The 22129-nt window shown below is 41.3% G+C and overlaps 1 protein-coding gene across 1 annotated transcript; it reads right to left on the reverse strand.

The window, feature by feature from the left end:
• Positions 1-2350: 2350 nt before the first annotated feature.
• AKIRIN1 (akirin 1) lies at positions 2351-13555 on the reverse strand. Its single transcript, XM_047725980.1, has 5 exons — positions 13202-13555; positions 7756-7896; positions 4520-4654; positions 3157-3228; positions 2351-2557 (listed from the first exon to the last, which is right to left on the reverse strand). Exons 1-5 carry the CDS (start codon positions 13419-13421, stop codon positions 2547-2549), a joined length of 579 nt encoding a protein of 192 aa, XP_047581936.1. The 5' UTR covers positions 13422-13555; the 3' UTR covers positions 2351-2546.
• Between the last annotated feature and the right edge of the window lie 8574 nt (positions 13556-22129).

Raw genomic sequence — 22129 nt, forward strand, 5'->3', positions numbered from 1 at the left:
AGATTGACCATGTGTGAGAGGCTGGCCAAATACTTATATTCCTTGATGTTCTTTTTGTGGAGCTCTTAACAATTATCTGCCTCAGGAACTTTGATCTCCCCTATACTTCTCTGACCTAAGCATGAATACCTACTCCTTTCACTCCCCTTAAGATTTTACCAAAAGAGGATAACAAATATTACTAAAACAAAAAATTAAAACTAAGATGGTAGATATAGCTGTTCTAAGACCACAGGTCCTGGCCTATCCTTATGGGTTTCTGTAGGTTGACTTCTTCTCTGGGTTTTGACCTACCTCCGTGGAACAAAGACAATTCCCAAGCTGGGAATGCCCCTAAGTTCAAGCTCTAGAAATTAAGGGAAAACTCCTTTTGTTAGTCTAAGGCCTACATTATAGGTCCCCATTTTCTGTCCTACGAACTGTCTCTTCTCCAGATAAAACACTAAACAAACATGTCTAGTCCCTTTTGAGGAAGATTCCAAAACCTAGCCGTGGTGGTGTGCGTGTGGTCTTATTTACCCTATGGCCCCAAAGGGCAACTATATCGTAACAGCCTAACAACACCAGGTACAGTAACAGAGTGTCTATCATTTCCCTTACAGAAACCTACTCTACCTCCCAGCCAGAAGCCATTTAGTAGGAATGGGGCTGACACCTGTCCCACGTCACACTGATTCTGTAACAAGACATCAGTGCAGCAGCAGTCCCCATTCCTGATCCATCCTTCAGGACTTCTGATATCCCCCACAGCAGTCCTTCCTTGTTTTGGTGTGACTATCCCATTGTAAGGCCACTCCCGTGACATCCACGGCTAGATCCTCTTACAGGAACAAGTGACTACCCTGGAGAAGGAAGAGATGAAACAAACTACCCTTCAAATATGAAGTGAAATAATTCTTTAATATTTAAAGATCACTGATGGGCTTTTTAAAAAGTCTATAAATCTTAAATGTAATGTTTTACCGGGGAAATGGTTATAGCAGCCTCAGATATATTATTTGAATTAATAAACATTATCACAGTATTAAGAAGGCAAGGTAAACAAATAGCTTAAGTATTTTATTTGTTTGCAACTAAGCTTGTTAACACTATATAATGAAAATGTACAAAGAATAATGTTGCAGTTTTTGGTTAGATTTAAGTCAAAGACATTCATTAATAAGGAATCTTCGAATATGAATATTCCAGAATTTCTCTAAGCCATCTGATCAGAACAACTGTCTCTGAATATTACCTTACTTTGGAAGGTACTGGCATACACTTGAATTAAATTCAGAATTTTTCAAAATAAGCCCTAATTAATAAAACTATTCTATATTCAAACTAAAACAATTTTAATAGAACTTTCCTTTCCAGAAACAATAATAAAGGAAACAAGGCATTTTGTAAAATGTGGTCCTGAACAAGTCACAGTAAAAAATAAATGTATACTTAACTTCCACCTCCTCAAAACAGAGGCTACTTTCTGTTCCACAGCCTTGGAACAAGGTGAAGAACAGTCTGTAAGCAACTTTGGGCAGGGGGTTGCCAAAACAAAGCTCAAGCAGTTGAACATGGTCACTTCTTAAAAAGAATCTGGGGGAGCCTGACCAAAGGATCCAAATTCTGTTTTTAATAACCTATAAAAGGTGAAGTGGCTCCTCCCAAGTAGCAGTGCCACCAGGGGCTGGCCTAGCCCCATGCTCACCTGTGTTGTGCTCCCGAGCAAACCCTGATGCTCCTGCTCCAGGGAGACTTTTTCTTTCTAGAGGTTCAGTGTCCTGGGAGCTCTCTGTGTGAATGAGGTGAGCACAGACTCCACGTGGGTATTTTAAGGCTTGGAGTCAAAAGTATTTTTCAACACGGCTAGGCAGAGTCCATGTGTCAAACGGCCCGTCTCCAGTTTGTCCTAATTCCTCACCAAGCGTTTGTAGACCTAGGACCACAGACCTTTGCTATATCATCATAATCACATCTAATGTCCATCCTAACTTATGATTCATATTCTGTGCCTGGAAACAGTCCCTGTATTTAACAATAATGCCTACAACATAAAACAATCCACCGTTACAATTTATATGGTCACAAAACATTAATGATCTTCTGTAGATCAAATGTTTTTAACCATAATTGTCGTGCATCAAATTCACAGCCAGAATCCCCAAGATCAAAAAAATTTGCACAATACAAATAATAACTTAAAATACACACACACACATATACACACACTCTCACACACACTTCTTACAGAACTGTGCTTGGGGAAACTCCATTTGCTGAGTGCCACTGAGGGCATATTTTGCTAAACTGCTGCTCCAGGTACTTTTGTTTGGAAAATCTATCACAGTAGGGCACAGCTGTTTATTGGATGAGCAGAAAAGAAAGATATGCTTGTGGCAACCAGAAAGTTTTAAGGTCTTTCAAGTTGTATAAAATGGACCTGCAGAAACGTTTAAGTGTTCTCAGGATGCAAAGTTGGAGCTGAAATGTGATATCAAACCAGTTGCAAAAAGTGTACAGCAGCCATCTCTTGAGGTCAAACCTGGTACCAGATATGCAAGAAAGCTTCAGGACACATCTATAAATTAGGGGGGAAAAAAAGAGTTTAAGAATACTAAAAATATTAACGAATGGGATATGTGTAAAACAACACAGAGAATGTAACTCAACACTTAAGTTTTCAGTTTCAGTTTAGATATACAGCTAGTTATTACTTTATGTTTTGAGTAGTAGTTCTAAGATGTCCAGAATTAAGAAATTCTGACCACACACTTGATAAGCTAGCTTAATAAAGCAGCTTTCATAAACTAATAATTGAAACTACCTTTCTGGAGGAAAAGCCAGGTAAGAAACAAATTGGTATTGCAGTCAGACTACCTAGGTTTCAGTCTTGACTGAACTCCTAGCTTTATGAGCTTGGACAAATTATATAGCTTCTTTTAGTACCATCCTTACCTATAAAATGGGGCTAACAACAGTTCCTCCCTCATAGGGTTACTGTAGATTAAATAAACTTCATGAGGATTTAATGGGCTTATTAGCACAATGCTGGGCATGCTTTTTAAAAAAATGTAGGCTATTATTTTACTTCACAGGGGTTTTTTGCTCTCAGGAGACAGTGTCAACACCTTGCTCTTGGAAGTTGGAAAATTCAAAAAAAAACTTGGCAATACTTACAGCTTGTTGGCCTTGTCCCATATCGTCGCATAATCTGATCATGTGTGAATTTCACAAAAGATTCATATTGTTCTGTAAGGGGTAAAGACAGTATATACCATCCCTAGAACTCTCCCTCAGTTTTTCAAGAATCAAGTGTCAGAATCACATCTAGCTCCCCTGTTTAAATTATCCGCTCTCAGACCCTCCTTGTTAATAGCTGCTCTGAGATCTGTTACTTCCTTTTAGATCCTAGAGCCAAATCCCTAGCTCCTATATAGGTCACTGATCATCTATAATATCACATTTTCCTAATACTGCCCCTGCTATAACTCCATCCCCTAAAGGATTCTCAAGACAGACAGACTGGCTCAGTACTACAAAGTCAACAAACTTTAGGAACTCTGTAAGACATGAAGCTTGAAGCTCTTTTCTGCATTCTATCCTTGCTATAAATCTCAACACGTTGAATGAAAGAAGTGGGAGAGCTAGAAAGAAGTGGGATAGCTAGAAAGAAGAGAAAGTTTCATACTACCTAATTGCCAACAGTCCCAGAGAATTACCTTCCACAGGGAAACTCAGTAAAAAAGAAGGTAGTCTGACATCCATGAACAGAGACGTGACTTAGAGCTAACTGAACAATTCTGGGAATGGAGTTAGGAGAGGGGAAATGATATACTGGAGCTTCTTGTTTTAATACACATTATTAAGTATATTGAAGGATGAAAGAAGTTCGACTATAAAGAAACACATGTAACTACTATGAAACACAGAGTTCTCAATTTAAAGCAGACTTTCCTACTTTCTGCAGAGCCATGTGGTATGGGTCACCAGATTAGGAAATAACAGTTACGGGAGGAAGTTGTTATCTAAAACCTTCCTGATCCCAACATGGTCCCCTTTCACTAAATGGGTACTACTTTCTATTCCTGATTCAGATCTCTTCCTTTCACAAAAGGCTCTACTTGTTGATATCACTGTCAACTCCCTTTGTTCAAACCTGAACTATGCTTTCCAAACTAATGTACCTCCAAATCACAGAATGCCAGATTTCCCGCATCTACAAAGTGAATGCCACCAGGAAGTCTGATCATGTTGACTACACCCCACTCCCAACCAGGGGTTGGGAGGTTAGCCCAAATAAACTACTCACTGCCTTTATTCATATGGAAAAATGTCAAAAGAAAAGCTTGGTTTATCTTGTTTCAGAAATGTATATGAAATGTCCTTCCATATATAAATCACAGAGTAACTTGACTATTCACAACTCATTAAACTTTTCCTACATGAAGTCTTGCTCTTTTTCTAAGTTACCATCTGACTGAACCTTATTATTTACCGAACCTTATGAACAAATAATGGTACAACCACTGCCTCAGCCTACCTGCTAGTTTGGTATTGAGGATTTGCTCATACTCCTCCCGAATTTTATCTTCATAGTCTTTTAAGAGACGCTCACATATTATTCCAACTTGTCGGAGGGTAAAGGTGGGCTGGTCCTTCTTCATCCAGGAGGAACCTAGTCAAAAGACAAATCTAGTTTTGTTTTTGTTAAAAGATTTTAAGTTATCTCTACATCCAATGTGAGGCTCAAACTCACAGCCCCAAGATTAAAAGTCACATGTTTCTACCTGATGAGCCAGCCAGGAACCCCAAAACAAACCCAGTTTAAATAATATATTATAGTTCTAAGGTTCAGAATTAATAACTTTACGTTAACAGTCCTAGGATACAAAAACTGTTCAGAAAAATGGTATTCTTCACAACTCTACATGGAGTTTTTCACAAAATTGCTGAGCTTCTGCCACTAGTTTTACAAAGTCAGGCCAAAGGTAAATTGAGAAGTAGGAGGAACAATGTGTATCCAGGTGTGCTAGCTGATCCGCATACAGAAAAACAGTTCTGATGCCATAACAATGTGAGCCCATACTCAATGCTCATTTGGTAAAGAACAAGAACAAAAAGTTAAGTTGATATAAAGCCTCTAGTCTGGATTAGAAAAAGTAATTCAGAGCTACCCAAATCCTTGGTGATTATCTAGACCTATGTTTAACTGAGATGCATTATAATTATCCGCAGAAGTCACAAAACACGACACACATTCTGATTTAATTCTAGGTTAGGGCCTGGCCATCTTTTAACTTCCACAGATGATTCTGATAAGAAATGGTCAGAAGTCTAATGCTTAGGAGATCAAGTAACTCGCCCTATATAACAAATAAGCAATAATAAGCAATAAGCAATAATATAATAATAATAATATAATAATAATAAGCAATGTCACCGAAGTATGAACGAAGGAGACAATTAGGCCCTACATATCTCATCCTCTTTTTTTTTTTTAAAGATTTTGTTTATTTATTTATTTGACATAGAGAGAGGAGATATAAACAGGGGGAGTGGGAGAGAAACAGGCCTCCCGATGAGCAGGGAGCCCAAGGCGGGACTTGATCCCAGGACCCCGGGACCATGACCTGAGCCGAAGGCAGATGCTTAATGACTAAGCTACCCAGGTGCCCCTACATAGCTCATCCTTGATCCCTTTCAAATCCAGGAAGAGAAGAGTAAAATGTTTGTAAGATAGTAGTTAGAAACCAAAATATTCACTGGAATGCCAGAAAACATGGAAATCTGCTTCCTGATCATGAGAAAAATAGCAGCAGCTCCTTTGGTAGCCCAGTCGTTCCTCAAAGCTGAGCCTGTTCCTCGAAGCTCAGCCTAGACTCCGTTTCTTCAGCCTGATTAATCTGTAAACCATTTAGCACTCTGAAACAAGTCATTCTTAACTTAAACCTAGACTTCTTCTTTACAATCAAACCTAACCAAAAGTTCTACCCAGTAATCACTGTATTGTTTCTCTGCATCCATAACATATTCTTCAAAATTCTAATACTAAAATCTCAAAAGAATATTAAGGAAAGACCAGCTTATGCTTTTTCTCACTCACCTTCTCAAGTAAATAAAGTCTTAAAAAAAATATCACTTGGGGGCACCTGGGTGGCTCAGTGGGTTAAAGCCTCTGCCTTCAGCTCAGGTCATGATCCCAGGGTCCTGGGATCGAGCCCCGAATCCGGCTCTCTGCTCAGTGGGGAGCCTGCTGCCCCCTCTCTCTCTCTGCCTGCCTCTCTGCCTACTTGTGATCTCTGTCTGTCAAATAAATAAATAAAATCTTAAGAAAAAAATCATGAGGTGAAATTCACATAAAATGCATCATTTTAAAGTGAACAACTCAGTGTCATTTAGTATATCCACAATGTTGTACAACCACATTTATCTAATTTCAAAATATTTCCACCGCTTCAAATTAACACCCTTATTAAGCAGTTTTCCCCATTCCCTTCTCCTTAGCTCCTTGCCAACGCAATCTGTGTTCTGTAAGGAGACAATTTTTAATCAAGGTAATTTTTAACTCTCAGAACTATTAAAAAGTAGAATAGTTTGTAAGGAAATAAACTACTGTTAAAGGACAGAGTTCACCTCCAATGGAGATATTTGTGCACTTGACTCTTGCACACTTGCACTCTTGACTATTTGCAGGGATATCGCAAGCAAGACTGGTGGCTAAACTATGTGACCATGAAGATTCCCTCCAACCCTGAGATTCTATTTTTGAGCACATCCTCTCTGACCACCTGTCAATGTTATAGAGCTGCTGTCACACAAATGTGTGCAATGATGGAAATGTCCTATAGTTATGCTAATATAAGAACTACATGTGACTACTAAGCACTTGCAATGTGGCTACTGCATCCAAGAAACAAAATGTTAAAATTTCATTAAATTTTAATTAACTTTAATAGCTACATGTAGCTAATCTAATGGCTAAGATATTAGACACTGTAGTTACAGAGGGTACTTCTGCACTGGGTGGATGGAAGCCAAATCAAACCAATCTAAGGTTTTTTTTCTGAGGTGTCTAGGTGGCTCAGTGGGTTAAGGCTCTGCCTTCCGCTCAGGTCATGATCCCAGGGTCCTGGGATCAAACCCTGCATCGGGTTCTCTGCTCAACAGGGAGCCTGCTTCCCCTCCCCCTCTGCCTACTTGTGCTCTGTGTCAAAAAAATAAAATCTTTAAAAAAAAAAAATCTAAGTCGTTCCCCCCCCCACCAATTTCATGATTCTATGGTTTCAAAAGTATTTGTAAGGGGCGTCTGGGTGGCTCAGTGGGTTAGGCCTCTGCCTTTGGCTCAGGTCATGGTCTCTGGGTCCTGGGATCAAGCCCTGCATTGGGAATCTCCGCTCAGCAGGGAGCCTGCTTCCCCCCACTCTCTCTGCCTACTTGTGATCTCTCTGTCAGACAAACAAAAAATCTTAAAAAAAAAAAAAAAAAAAAAAAAAAAAAGCACAAGTAGTAATACAATGCATACATTTTACCAATTTTATCATTTTAGATGAAATCAATTCTGGATTAGGAAACTATCATTTTAAGAACAATTTACAAACTTTTTTCCTTTTTCAATTTTTTATCTAAATTCCAGTTAGTTAACATACACTTTAATATTAGTTTCAGGTGTAGAATTTAGTGATTAATCACTTACATATAACAGCCAAGGTTCATCACAACAAGTGTACCATTTACAAACTTTAAATGGGCGGTCTGTCCACACTAATGTTTGCTTACCTGGAGAACTAGGTGCCGTGAGTGCTGAGGAATGAGGCTGACTTTCTGAAGTACAAGCTTCACTCTGGTTAAGAACTACTTCTAAATGTCTCCACCTCTGATAACGACTATATTCTTGTTTTATGTTCTGAAAAATTTGTTCTAATAAAAAAAGAAACACATTTGAACATTCATTTTATTGTGCCATTTCTTCAAACTTCTTGTCCCTTCCCCCATATTATTAGTATTAGCAAGAAAAATGTTTATACTGAATAAAGCACTCCTCCTATAACTCCAAAGTGTTCTCTCTTATTGCTATTTCAACAATACATGGAAGAACAGCTGTTCTAGCATAAGCCCTTCAGACAGTTCCCTTCGCTTGTTTTCCTGTGACAATGAAGACCAGATCTGCAGTCTGTTTTAGGATTAATGAGTATGATTTACAGCAAAACAAAAAAACCCATCCTTCACCTAATCAAGAGCTATTTTTGATTTGTGTTAAGTTGCACAATTTTGCAAACTAGCGTATTGGGGTGATTCTCTTACCACCCAAGGCCTTCTAAAAATGAAGCTCGTGTCCCATTTGGGATTCAAGATCTTTGGGGGAGAGGACAGTAGAAAACCACTATATGGTCGTCTCCTAGACATGGACCATGGGAATACCTGAGATTTATTGCTTGGACCCGATGATCAGGGCTTAGAAAAGAACTTTCTGATCCTACCGAGAGGCAATACTTGATAGGACTCGGATTACTATTCTGAGTCAAAGTAGTCATAAACCAAATTTACTAACGCTATTGAAGGGAGTCCAGGACACACAAATTCACTTTGAAGTACATTCCTAGAGCCAACACCGTCTGAAAGGATGTGGTTTTCAAGTTTTTGATTTTTGTGGGAGAATATGCATCCACTTTCCAGATGATAAAGCCTCCTTATCAAAAATAAAACCCAGAAAACCATATCACCACCCCACTCATATTATTCTAATGTATACTGTGCTATAATTGTAATTTTTTATGGGGTTGAGTGTTAATAATACCATTTTGCTTCTTCCTAGCTGTGTGACTATGACCTTGGAAAGTCATTCAGTATCTTCAGCCTACTTCTTCAATATAAATGTTAACTGCCTACCCAATGAAGCTTTGAAAACAAATGACAGGAGAGCCTAGGAAATGACAAACTCACAGTATCTCCACACATAACTAAATTTTCTAACACTCAGCCCAAATACACAAACAATGTAGGATTAGCAAAGCTTTCCCTTAAAAATGCTATGAATTTCATATTTTAAGATCCCTGAACTTATGAAGTCTTCACTTCATCTTTAAAATGTATTATTCTCCAAGCACATACTTGCCAGATTCAATACAAGGATGTACGGAACTGCAAAGATTTTAAACAAGAAAGGACAAGTATGAGGACAACGCTCATGAGAACAGAAGGTCTTTGATAAACCTCTGCCTCCTGTATGGCAAAGTGAACAAATGGAAAGATACAACTTTTAGGCTGGTTAAAGGACAAGCAAGTCCAAGAATCTAAATATGGCATGCACAGTAGAAAAATAGGGAAGTAGATGTGATTTTCTCTCCAAGAAGGCCACTTAAAAAACAAAATAAAACAAAACAACCCAAAAAAACCCAAAAATGTACATTTCTTTTTAACAGCGGATAATAACTTTAGTCTTTGTATCTTATTATTATTTGACACTGTGCTTCTGGGTTATATCAGACTAAGCCTGTCCTCAAAATTCTATGATGGTTCCTAGCTGTTACAGACCAAAATTCAAACTTTTTCTTTTCTTCCAAAATTCAAACTCTTTGGGGGGCGTGGGTGCCTCAGTGACTCAGTCAGTTAAGCGTCTGCCTTCTGCTCAAGTCATGATTCCAGGGTCCTGGGACTGAGCCCCCCCATTGGGCTACATGCTCAGCAGGGAGTCTGCTTCTCCCTCTCCTCTCTCCTGGGCTTGTGCTCGCTCAAATAAAAAAATCTTAAAAAAATTTAAACTCTTCAACATGGCATCCCATGCCTTCCAAGGCTTGGCCCAAATTATTTCCAGTTCCATCTCCCATTATAGCCCAGTTACATTACATTATCCTTTCCTTAATTTGTGCATTTTCATGGCTTTGCTCTTAACAGTTTTCCTTCGCTTGAAATGTGGCTGTCTTTATTCCTTCACCGTCATTCAAGACCTAGCTAAAATGCTACTTCAATATGGATGTTAATCCTCAAGCCTCAAGTCATGATCAATTAATTGCTTTGCACCTGGACTCACACGTTTACAAACATCTTCCTCAGTCAGCAACACCCTCTTATGCCTGGTATCAACTTAGCTCATTTAAGCAATAAAAGGCTTAATTTTGGTGCACCTGGGTGGCTCAGTGGGTTAAGCCTCTGCCTTCAGCTCAGGTCATGATCTCAGGGTCCTGGGATTGAGCCCCACGCCTCCCCCCCGCCCCGCCTCTGCATACTTGTGATCTCTCTGTATCAATTAAATTTAAAAAAAAAAAAAAATCTTTTAAAAAAAATAAATAAAAGGCTTAATTTTATATGCCTTTCCCCCCAAAAGTGCTATGACACCTATCTTTTTTTTTTTTTTAAAGATTTTATTTAGTTATTTGACAGACAGAGATCACAAGTGGGCAGAGGGGCAGGCAGAGAGAGAGAGGAAGGGAAGCAGGCACCCTGCTGAGCAGAGAGCCCGATGTGGGGCTCGATCCCAGGACCCTGAGACCATGACCTGAGCCGAAGGCAGAGGCTTAACCCACTGAGCCACCCAGGCGCCCCGACACCTATCTTTTTTTTAAAGTAAAGTAAAAACATAGTTTCTTGACCATTTCTGAGAAACCTGTATAACCTTTGAGATAACAATTGTTATAAAATGAAGTCACAGATTTTTAAATTCACTTTTCTATTAGTTAGCTTTATTCTTTCTATTTGGTTTTTTTTTTTTTTTTTTTTTTTTTTATTTCTTAGAGAGAGAGAGAGCGAGATCACAAGTAGGCAGAGAGGGAGACAGAGAGAGAGGAAGGGAAGCAGGCTCCCCGCCTAGCAGAGAGCCGGATGCGGGGCTCGATCCCAGGACCCCGGGATCATGACCTGAGCTGAAGGCAGAGGCTTTAAACCACTGAGCCACCCAGGTGCCCCTATTCTTTCTATTTGTAAAGCAATTAACATTTCCTCTCCCAGTCTTCCTTTTTAATCCAGAAGACATCTTTCACTTAAGCCAAAGCATCTTATAATCAATCATTCATACTTTGTTTCTTTCTTGAACCATGTTCCAACAAGCATTAAGGAGGTTAACTGATCAGTCTTTACAAATGAGTATTTTAAATAAAATATTTTAATATAAACGACCAAGAAGGTAGTTTGCATGATCTATGTGAAAATTAAAATTTAAAATAAAAAAATAGTGACTCCCATTATTGCACTCTGCAATATTGAGGCTTCCAAATACATTCAACACTCATTTATTAAACATGTGCTGTAATGTGAACTACAACAGAATTAGTCTACAGGATATACTGGAAGAAATAAAACGTGCATAAAATCCATCAAGATGGATAAGTCAAGTATTAATTCTATTTTGCGTAACAGAGATCCAGAAAGATTATACGACTATCCTTGCTATCTGTAGGAACAGCAAAAGAAAAAAAATATCGGGGCGCCTGGGTGGCTCAGTGGGTTAAGCCGCTGCCTTCGGCTCAGGTCATGATCTCAGGGTCCTGGGATCGAGTCCCGCATCGGGCGCTCTGCTCAGCAAGAAGCCTGCTTCCCTCTCTCTCTCTCTCTGCCTGCCTCTCCGTCTACTTGTGATCTCTCTCTGTCAAATAAATAAATAAAATCTTTAAAAAAAAAAAAAAAAAGAAGAAAAAAAATATCACTTCAAGTGGGCATTTTGTTCCCTATTTTCTTTTCTAAGTAGGCTCCATGCCCAATATGGAGCTCAATGTGCGACTTGAACTCAGGACCCTGGGATCAAGACCCTGACGCTTAACTGACTGGGCCATCCAGGCGCTGTCCCCTGCTTTTGAAGGGCTCTTCACAAAAAATTTTTGCAAACATTATCTCATTCAGTACATAAGGCTTTGCAACATAGGTGGTCAGGGAATTTAAAGTAGAACAGAGTTCCTTATGGGGTAGGGTTAGTCACATAATGGATGGGAGATTTGCAAAAATGATTGTTTTTGGATTAGCAAATACAAGGGGAAAACATCATGATGGAAAGCAAGGATAACAGGCACACCCGGGTGGGTCTGGAGAAAGAGCAGCAAAAGCATTGTTTGGGAGAAAAAAATGTGTAAAAGGCTAAGTAAGTCATATGGTTACAGCTGATAAATCCTTTTACTAAAAGAATGAAGAGAGGTAAACAGGAGAGTGTCTGTGAGGGCTTGGCTGGCAACTGCAGGAATTTCGGTGTGAGAGTATGAGGGCCTGAAATCTGTATTATGGATATGCAGAGGAAAGAGGAAATAAAGCCCAAAGACACTGGTAACTGAAAAGGGATGAGGAAAAGAATCATTTTAAGGCAGTCCTAAGGTTTCACTTACACTTGAGGAAGAGGAAAACGCACACAAAGAAATAACTTGACGAAGTCCAGTTTTGAGGACCCTCCCCCGTCTTCAGGAGCCCTTTAAAACTGCTACATACTAATTTTGATGCACTTTCCTCTCAATTCCTGCACAATGGTTGGGGGGGGGCGGTTTGTCCTAACTTTACAGTCACACTAGCTCTCCCCTTTCCTTGATCAACATGTAATCCTTACAGAAAGAGTCTTACGGGTAGTTGAAGTCCTGCTTCCGGAACCTCTGTATGTTTAAAGATTCTCAAATAAATTCTAGCTAACGAGCTACCGATATCGAGCCATATATGGTACAAGACAATGACCATATTAAGATTCAGTATCAATAAAAGAACATGGCCAGTCCCTTAGAAATAGGTTGAAATCGGATTCTATGACTTCTGCGACGGCCTCTGGTCCCTAAAGACTTCTGAAAAGCAGGTCCCCCTCCAAGCTACAGTACAGTGAACAGCACGCACTCAGGTCCCTTCCCAAGAACCCGCCCCCAACCCCCACCCTCAAGGCCGGGTTCGTGAGTAGAATCCCATTTTCCATGGCCCACTGGATCTGCTGGGCGGCTCTGTGCAGGCCCGGGCAGCGGAGGCAGGAGGGGCTTCACGCACGGGAAGGGCCCCGAGCGGCCAGGGATATTCCCATCTTCCTCTTGCTGCCCACCCCTCCGGTCTCTCCAGCTCCAGGAAAATCGAAAACGGACACTGGAGCCCCACCATCCCTCCCGGATGTCTCCCATCCCCGGAAGCGACACGGCCCAGCAGCACCCCAGTTCCCGTTTCTCAGGGCAAAGAAGGGGTCTGTGGGTGAATCAGCCTAGCGCCCATAGCCGCCCCACCCCCACCCCCCCCAAAATGCCTGGGCCTGGCTTCCTGCCAAGCCCGCAGCATAGGTTACCCGGTGTTGGAAGGCGCCGCTCGCTGCCGGGTGGGGCGGGCTGCTGCAGAGTCAGCGGTGGGGTCTGCGTCTGGAGAAGCGGCGGCGGCTCAGCGTCCGGGGGCCTGAGGCCCGGAGTGGGGCCAGGCAGAGGGGCGCAGCGCCGCCGCTTCGGGGAACCAGGACTCAGCAGCGCCGCCTCGAACTCCATGGGCCGCTTCAACGTCGCCCCGCACGCCATGCCGCTGACGGGCCAGGAACCAAGAGCGGACGCGGAGGCAACTGCGGCCCAACCTCCGGCTCCTCAGCGGAGCTCGCAAGCCAAGCCGGCTCCAATGGCGCCTCCAGCAGCCGGCAGCGACGCTGGCCCCGCCTCCTGTGACGTCACGGGCCCTGGCCACCGCCCGGCAGAGGGGGAGAAGCCGGAAGAAGGCCGCTCTGGGAGGCCCGTCAGCTACACTCTGGCCCGCCGCGCCCCCCACTGAGGAAATGGCACGGTCCGGGCGGAGAGCTCGGTCGCCAGGCAACCTCGGGAAGACCCCCACCCCCGCTCCTCCCCTCCCGAGGTCCCATTATCCCCCTGCCCCCATCCCACCCCAGTCTCCCAGTTTTTCGAGCCGTCGCGCCGGGCTGGCCCCTTAGGTTTTCGCAACTGCGCTGCAGGGGCGTGGGGGAGGGGTGAGCTCAGAGAGGCTGGTCGAGAGGGCTCCGGGGTCGGGTGTCTCCGGTCCGGTAAACCTCCTTCCATGTAGGCCGCTGTAGTTCCCTGGATGGAAGAGAGGGGCGTTCTAAAAGGTCTTCAAGGGCACTCTCGAGTCCAGGGAAGTCTTCACTTAAGCATAACCGTAGATCTGAGTATGGGCTTTAGGAAGTTCACCAACTCCATGAAATTGTGTGTATGTATCTTAGGATAGATGACCCATATCTTCAGAAGCTCATCAAAGCGGTCTGCTACTCAACGGTAGTTAAAAACAAAACCCACTGGCTTAAATCATCCTGGAATGGTGTCAGAGTGTTAAGAACTTAAGCTGGTTTGCCAGTCTCCACATCTGACTAGCAGCTCGGTGCTTCCTTGGGTCTGTGAGAATTCTTTACAGCAGTGACAGCGGTAAAATACTTTTGATAAATTCTGGAAAGATACATAGATTACAGGAGGGTTCCACTTTCAGAAATTGTATGTGCTTACGAAGGTCAAATGCTTTCAACTGATCACCCAAGCATCTGTGATCCAAAAAGGTTAAAACCTTTCTATAACTATGCATATATGTTGAATAATGACCATTCCTCCTGGGATCTGACTGCTTCGGCAAAGCTCTGGAGGTTTCCAGTACAGTACAAGTTTCAGATACTCTTTTCTAATAGGCCATTTGCCAGATCAATGTGCCCCAACAGTTGAGTTGGAAAATAATGGTCATACTACCTTAATCCTATTCTTTTCGTACCTTTTCTATTGCTTTTTTCTGTATCTTGCCCAGTTTCTCCGGATTTTACAATGATCCAAGCACAGGTCAACTTTGTTTTTTTTTTTTTTTTTTTTTAGGTTTATTTTATTTTATTTTATTTCTTTATTGGAGAGAGAGAGAATGCAGGAAAGCTAGAGGGAGAAAGACAAGCAGTCTCCACATCGAGCAGGGAGCCTAACATGGGCTGGATTCCAGGACTCCCAGGACAACAAGCCCAGCTGAAGGCAGCTGCTTAATTGACTGAGCTCCCCAGGCAGACACCCCTGTATTTATCTTTGACAATTAGCAGAAATAATTCTAAAGTAACTGAATATACTATTCTAAAGTAACTGAATAATTCTAAAGTAACTGAATAATTCTAAAGTAACTGAATATAATTCTAAAGTAACTGAATATACTGATATCAAATTTATTTTATTCCATATCTTTTTCATAAGGACCTAGGGAAGGTTTACAATAGACTAGAAAGCTAGAAACAGAATATTAGGGCCAAACTAAAAAGAGATCACAATTATCCTAAAGTTAAATATACCTGTGACTGAATTTGAGGCAGATCTGAGCTTCCTGGCTGCCAGGGTAAAAATGAAAACATAGTATATGGCATCTTTTTTTTTTTTTTTTTTTAAATAGCAGATGGTATCTAAAAGGAATTAGTGCCTCAGAGGAGTCAGACCTTACATTTCTTCAATAGCTAAAAATGTGAATTCTAAAGGTAGTTGTTCATGTGACTTTATTAGGAAGCAGTGAATGATATAACAAAGCAATCAAGAAGATTTGAATAACAAGTGCAAAAGCAAAATTCATATAGATATTTCTTGTTATGCTCAATAAAACCAAGGACATAAAAGCAACCTAGTGATGACTATTTTTTAAGGGGCTTGTCTAATGTGTAAATTGTTTTCTGTGGTCTAAAGTGGTCCAAAGTTAGAGCTTAGAATGCTTGAAAAATGTGTCCCCTGGGTCATCATTATCAGCACTTTTTCCAGCTAAGGTTTTGCTAAGTACTTTGATAATCAGTCTCTTCCCTATGATCCTTTAAAACTTTGAGTGTGCCTTGTAATATTAGTGTTTTAAAACAGGAAGTTATAATTTGTTTACATATTTGACTGTACATCAAAACTATAAATTCCTTGAGAATAATAGCCAAGCCTCATTCATCTGTGTTTCCCCATCCCAGCACAGTGCTTGAATACAGTGGGGGTTGGCATAGAATAAATATTGGTCCAATGCATAAATGGTAATTATTTTGAGGTTGTTCTCTCTGTCCCTGAAAGTTGATAGTCCACATTGCTGAATAAGGGTGGATTCAGATGATTCAGAAACCAAACAAGTAGGTGGTATAGCCTATTAGAAGTTGCAGTTGACAATGGCCCAACCAGAGAAATATCCTTGAGGGAAGCAGATGGGCTGCTCTGATGGCCATTCAATGTGGGGTCTCCTCCTGGGATCACTGCAGTACCAATCTACATTGCTCTAGACACTTGACCAGTTATTCACATGCACACACATTCACACACATTACTAATTACCAGGCACCATGCGATTATGCTTGAGACTACTGTGGCATGAAAAGAGACATGGTTCCTGTCCTTCTAGAGCTTCCAGCCTGTTCGAGATGGCAGACAATCAAAACATCACAAGGACAAATATATAATAACAAACTGTGACAGGGACTATGAAGGAAAAGGACAGAATATTATGAGACAATACAACAGACATCTTAACTGGTCTTAGAGAGTAATGGAGACTTCCCCGAAATAGTGACATTTGAGCTAGGAATTAACTAAGCAAAGACAGGTTGGGAACATCTCAGTCACAGGGGACAACATATCCAGTATCTTGTTATAAAGAAGACCATAACGTGTTTGAAGAATCAAAGGAAGTCTCAAGTGGCTGTAGTACAAAGCAGGAATGCAGAGAGGGAGAAAAAACTGATGAGGAAGGCAGGAGCCTGATCATGTAATGCCTTATTGGCAGCCAAGATTTTTTACCTTTATTTTCTTCTTCTTCCTCCCCTCCCCCTCTCCCTTCCCCCTGCTGCTGCTTCTTTAAGAGAATGTTTGTTTTTAAATTTTAATTTCAAGAGAGAGAATGTGCAGAAGCAGGGCAGTGGGAGAATCCTAAGCAGGCTCCACCCCCAGCACAGAGCCCAACCCAGGGCTTGATGTCAAGACCCCAAGACCATGACCTGAGCTGAAATCAATAGTCTGATGCTCGGGCACCTGGGTGGCTCAGTCAATTAAGCATCTGCCTTTGGCTCAGGTTATGATCCCAGGGTCCTGGGATTGACCCTGCTTCTCCCTCTGATGCTCCCCCTGCTTGTGCTCTCTTACTCTCTCCCTGTCAAATAAATAAACAAAATCTTAAAAAAAAAAAAAAAGTCGGATGCTCAACCAACTGAACCACCCAGTCACCCCTACCTTTATTTTCAGAGCAGTGGGAAGCCACTTGGGGTGGAGGGGTAAGGTGGGAACAAAAGAGTTTAAGTATGATCAGATTTACATTTGAGAAGATTCCTATCTGCTGTATTGAGAACTGGTTGGAGGAGAGCAGGGGTGGATGGAAATCAGTAGAGGTTATTATATGTGTTCAGATGCATGCCTTGTAGTATTAGTTTTATAATATTAACAAGGAACCTCCCATCTCCCCCGCACACACGAATTCTTTCATATCCCCACTTGTGGATGTTTCTATGCCAGTTGTTCCTGGGAAAGCTCCATAGTAGGTCTCTCAGGCTCTGTTTACTGGTGCCAATGGTTCCCTGACCCAGGGGCATAGTTGGGCTAAAGCAGGGGATGGGAGTGTAAGGAAAGGATACCATCTTCCAAAATTTTCCAGGATTCTTTGCCTAAAGTTTTCAAAGAAATTGTCTGTATTTGCTGTCTCCTTTTACATGCTCCCTAACCACCAAGCGTCAACTCACATCAGTCTAATTTCTGCCCCTCCATTCCACTAAAACAGGTAGAGTCACCATGATCTCCAAGCTCTGGAGAGAAGTAGACCGACGCAAGCAAAGTTTAAAGGATGACGTGAACACTGGTGCCTAACTGGCTCATTTGGAAGAGCATGTGACTCTTGATCCTAGGGATGTGAGTTCAAGTCCCATCCTGGGTGCAGAGGTTACCAAGAAAGGTACTAACTTTAGAAAATAACAGGGGCACCTGGGTGGGTCAGTGGGCTAAAGCCTCTGCCTTCAGCTTGGGTCATGGTTTCAGGGTCCTGGGATCGAGCCCCGAATCAGGCTACCTGCATTGTGGGAAGCCTGCTTCTCCCTCTCCCAATCCCCCTGCTTGTGTTCCCTCTCTCTGTCAAATAAATAAAATCTTAAAAAAAAAAAAGCACCCAAAATTTAAAAAAAACAAACAAGATAAAATGAACAGAACTTGGTAAGGATTAGGTATGGAGGGTAAGAGAGATGAAGGATTCAGATACGACTATTTCTCTGTGCCATTTTCCAAGAAAGTTTTTATCAGGTAAGGACCAGACTCCGGAGGATGATATACATAGTTTTGTACATGTTGCAGTCCCTTTAAAGCATCATGTGGGATTCTCAAGTGGGGAGCGTGTGTGTAAATCTATGGGTCTGGAATTCAGAAGTCTGGGTTGGAGAAAAAACTAGAGTTAATAGTGTAGAAATGGTAATTGAAGTTATGGGGGAGCTGGGATTATCTAGGGTAGAATTCTTAGCCATTTTTTAAAATGTTTTAATTTTCAGGGGCGCCTGGGTGGCTCAGTGGGTTAAGCCGCTGCCTTTGGCTCAGGTCATGATCCCCAGGGTCCTGGGATCGAGCCCCGAATCGGGCTCTCTGCTCAGCAGGGAGCCTGCTTCCTCCTCTCTCTCTGCCTGCCTCTCTGCCTGCTTGTGATCTCTCTGTCAAATAAATAAATAAAATCTTTAAAAAAAAATAAAATGTTTTAATTTTCAGATAGTCTATCAATATCTGATATAAATATATAAATATGTAATATTTATCCATTGGATATTAATTAACTATAGGAAACTATGTAATCTAAAGACTCAAAAAACTATTGAGATTAAAGAAACATACTGTAAAGGGAATTCTCTTTTTTAAAATTTTGCTTATTTATTTTTATTTTATTTATTTATTTATTTATTTATTTATTTATTTGAGAGAGAGGGGAGGCTCAGGGGAGAAGCAGACTTCCTGCTGAGCAAGGAGCCCAATGGCAGATTTGATCCTGGACTCCAGGATTATGACCTGAGCCTAAGGTAGTTGCTTAACCTACTGAGCCGCCCAGGTGTCTATAATTTTCTTTATTTTTAAGTAATCTCTACACCCAACATGGGGCTCAAACTCACAGCCCCAAGATCAAGAGTCACTTGCTATACCAACTGAGCCAGCCTGGTACCCCAGGAAATTATAATAGCAGCCTGAAACAAAGGGTACGAAATTACCTGAGCAAGACCTAGGAATTGGGGTGGGAGTCAGGAGAGAATGGTAAAATCCATCCAAAAGTTTCATGTGAGTGGAGGATGGAGAAATAAAAACATTCTAAAAGATCATATCTTGGGACATGTGGGTGGCTCAGTCAGTTAAGCATCTGCCTTTTGCTCAGGTCATGATCCCAGGGTGCTGGGATCAAGTCCTATATTGGGCTCCCTGCTCAGCAGGGAGCTTGCTTCTCCCTCTGTCTGCTCTGCCTCCTGTTCTCCCTGCTTGTGCTCTCTCTTTGACAAATAAATAAATAAATAAAATCTTTTAAAAAAGTAAATAAATTAAAATAAAAAATAAATAAAAATAAATAAAAAGTAAATAAATAAATAAATAAATAATACATTAAAAAGTAAATAAACAAAAAAGAAGACCATATCTTCTTGGGGGAAGGGAAGGAAGAAGTGGGGGAAGAAAGCATGTCTATAAGGCAAATAGTTGGCATTTTTTAATATGACAGTAGAAAAATATGTGTGTAAAATAATAAGCATAGGGAAAGGAGAAGAAATCAAATAATATGGAAAAGTATGGTAGAACTCAAAAATTAAAATCAACAAGAAAAAGAAAAAGGGAGAACAAATGGTAATTTGATAAAATCGGAGGAATCAGCAAAGTAAAATAAATAATAAACATAGTATCAATTGACAGAACTGAGTGCTATCAATTGCCGTTAAATGTAAAGAAACAGAACTATCCCATTGAAAGACAAATTGTCAGATTGAGTTAAAAATGAACCTAACTAGGGGTGCCTGGGTAGCTCAGTCAGTTAAGCATCTGCTTTCAGCTCAGGTCTTGATCCCAGGGTCCTGGGACCAAGCTCTGAGTGGGATGCCCTAGTTAGCGAGGAGTCTGCTTCTCCCTCTCCCTCTGCCTCCCCTCTGGCTTGTGCTCTCTCTCAAATGGATGAATAAAATCTTAAAAAAAAAAAAAAAAAAAAAGAACCCAACTATGTATTATATATAAGAAACAGATTTAAGGGACGCCTGGGTGGCTCAGTTGGTTGGACGACTGCCTTCGGCTCGGGTCGTGATCCCGGAGTTCCGGGATCAAGTCCCGCATCGGGCTCCCAGCTCCATGGGGAGTCTGCTTCTCCCTCTGACCTTCTCCTCGCTCATGCTCTCTCTCACTGTCTCTCTCTCAAATAAATAAATAAAATCTTAAAAAAAAAAAGAAAGAAACAGATTTAAAATGCAGTGATAAAGGGGTACCTAGTTGGCCTAGTTGGTTAAGCGACAGACTCTTGGTTTCAGTTCAGGTCGTGATCTCAGGGTTCTGAGATCGAGCCCCACATAGGGCTCGGCGATCAGCAGGGAGTCTGCTTGAGATTCTTTCTCCCTCTTCCTCTGCTCCTTGATTCCCCCGTCCCCCTGTTCCCCCCATAGTCTCTCTCTTTCTTTCTTTCTCAAATAAATCTTATATTCTATTTATTTATTTGAGAGAGTGTGAGCGTGAGAGAGATCACAGAGGCAGAGGGATAGGGAGAAGCAGACTTGCTGCTGAGCAGAGAGCCTGACGTGGGGCTTGATTCCATGACCCTGAGATCATGACCTGAGATGAAGACAGATGCTTAACAAATTGAGCCACCCAGGCGCCCCCCACTTTTAAAAAAGATTTTATTCATCCATTAGAGAGAGAATGAGAGCAAGAGAGATAAAATAAATAAATAAATCTTTAAAGATAAATGCAGTGATAAAGAAAAGTTGAAAATAAGGAGTGGGCAAGGCAAATCCAGCAAATCCTAAGTAAAAGGAAGGTGGAAGTGGCAATGTTAGCACCAGGAGGACGCTAAAGAAAAAGAACTCAATGGGGTAATATGATACAATAATAGCATAATCTGAGAGCTAATAATTATAAACTAAACAACATGACAGCTAAATATACAAAGCAAAAACTACTAACAGGCTCCTGGCTGGCTCAGTCTTGATCTCTGAGTCATGAGTTCAAAGCCCACATTGGGTGTAGAGCCAACTTAAAAAACAAATAATAAAATTTTTTTAAAAATTAGGAAGACAAAGAGAATTTGATAGAAATACCATCAAATGGTCACGTGGATGGCTCAGTGGGTTAAGCCTCTGCTTTCAGCTCAGGTCATGATTTCAGGGTCCTAGGATCCTGATAAATAAATAAACAAAATCTTCTAAAAAAAAATAAAGAGATTTTATTTATTTGTCAGAGAGAGAGAGAGAGAGCACAAGCAGGGGAAGCAGCAGGCAGAGGGAGAACCTGCCGAGCAAAGAGCCAGACTGTGGATTGAATCCCAGGAGGGTGGGATCATGACCCTAACCAAAGGCAGATGCTTAACCAACTGAGCCATCCAGGTGTCCCTTGATTTATTTTTTTTTAAAGACTATTTATTTTGAGAGAGCGAGAGCGCGAACCAGGGGAGGGTCAGAGGGACAGGCAGACTCCTCACTGAGCAGGGAGCGCAACATGGAACTTGATCCCAGGGACCTGAGATAAAGACCTGAGCTGAAGTCTCATGCTTAACTGACTGAGCCACCCAGGCGCCCCTAAACAAATTTGGTTTAATAGTCATTTATGGATCCTAACATCCATTGAATGGAGAATATCCTTTTTTAAAAAAAAATTATTTATTTATTTGACAGAGAGAGAGGCACAGCAAGAGAGGGAACAGAAGCAGGGGGAGAGGAAGAGGGAGAAGCAGACCTCCCACTGAGCAGAGAGCCTGATGCAGGGCTCAATTCAGCCTGAGCTGAAGGCAGAGGCTTAATGACTGAGCCTCCCAGGCATCCCTCCTTTTTTTTTTTTATATGCACATGAATCATGTATAAAATTAGACCATATACTTGTGTCATAAAGAAAACATAAATGTATTTTTTTCAAAAGCAAGTTTATAGAGTACACTTTAATATAATCCAATAAAATTAGAAATACATAATAAAAAAGTAGAGGGGCACCTGGCTAGCTTAGTCAATAGAACATGCAAGTCTCAATCTTGGAGTCATGAGTGCGAGCCCCACACTGGGTGTAGAGATTACTAAAAAAAAAAAAAAAAAATTAATTTTTTAAAA

This window comes from Lutra lutra, chromosome 4, assembly GCF_902655055.1.
Source record: "Lutra lutra chromosome 4, mLutLut1.2, whole genome shotgun sequence".
NCBI classification, from domain to species: domain Eukaryota; kingdom Metazoa; phylum Chordata; class Mammalia; order Carnivora; family Mustelidae; genus Lutra; species Lutra lutra.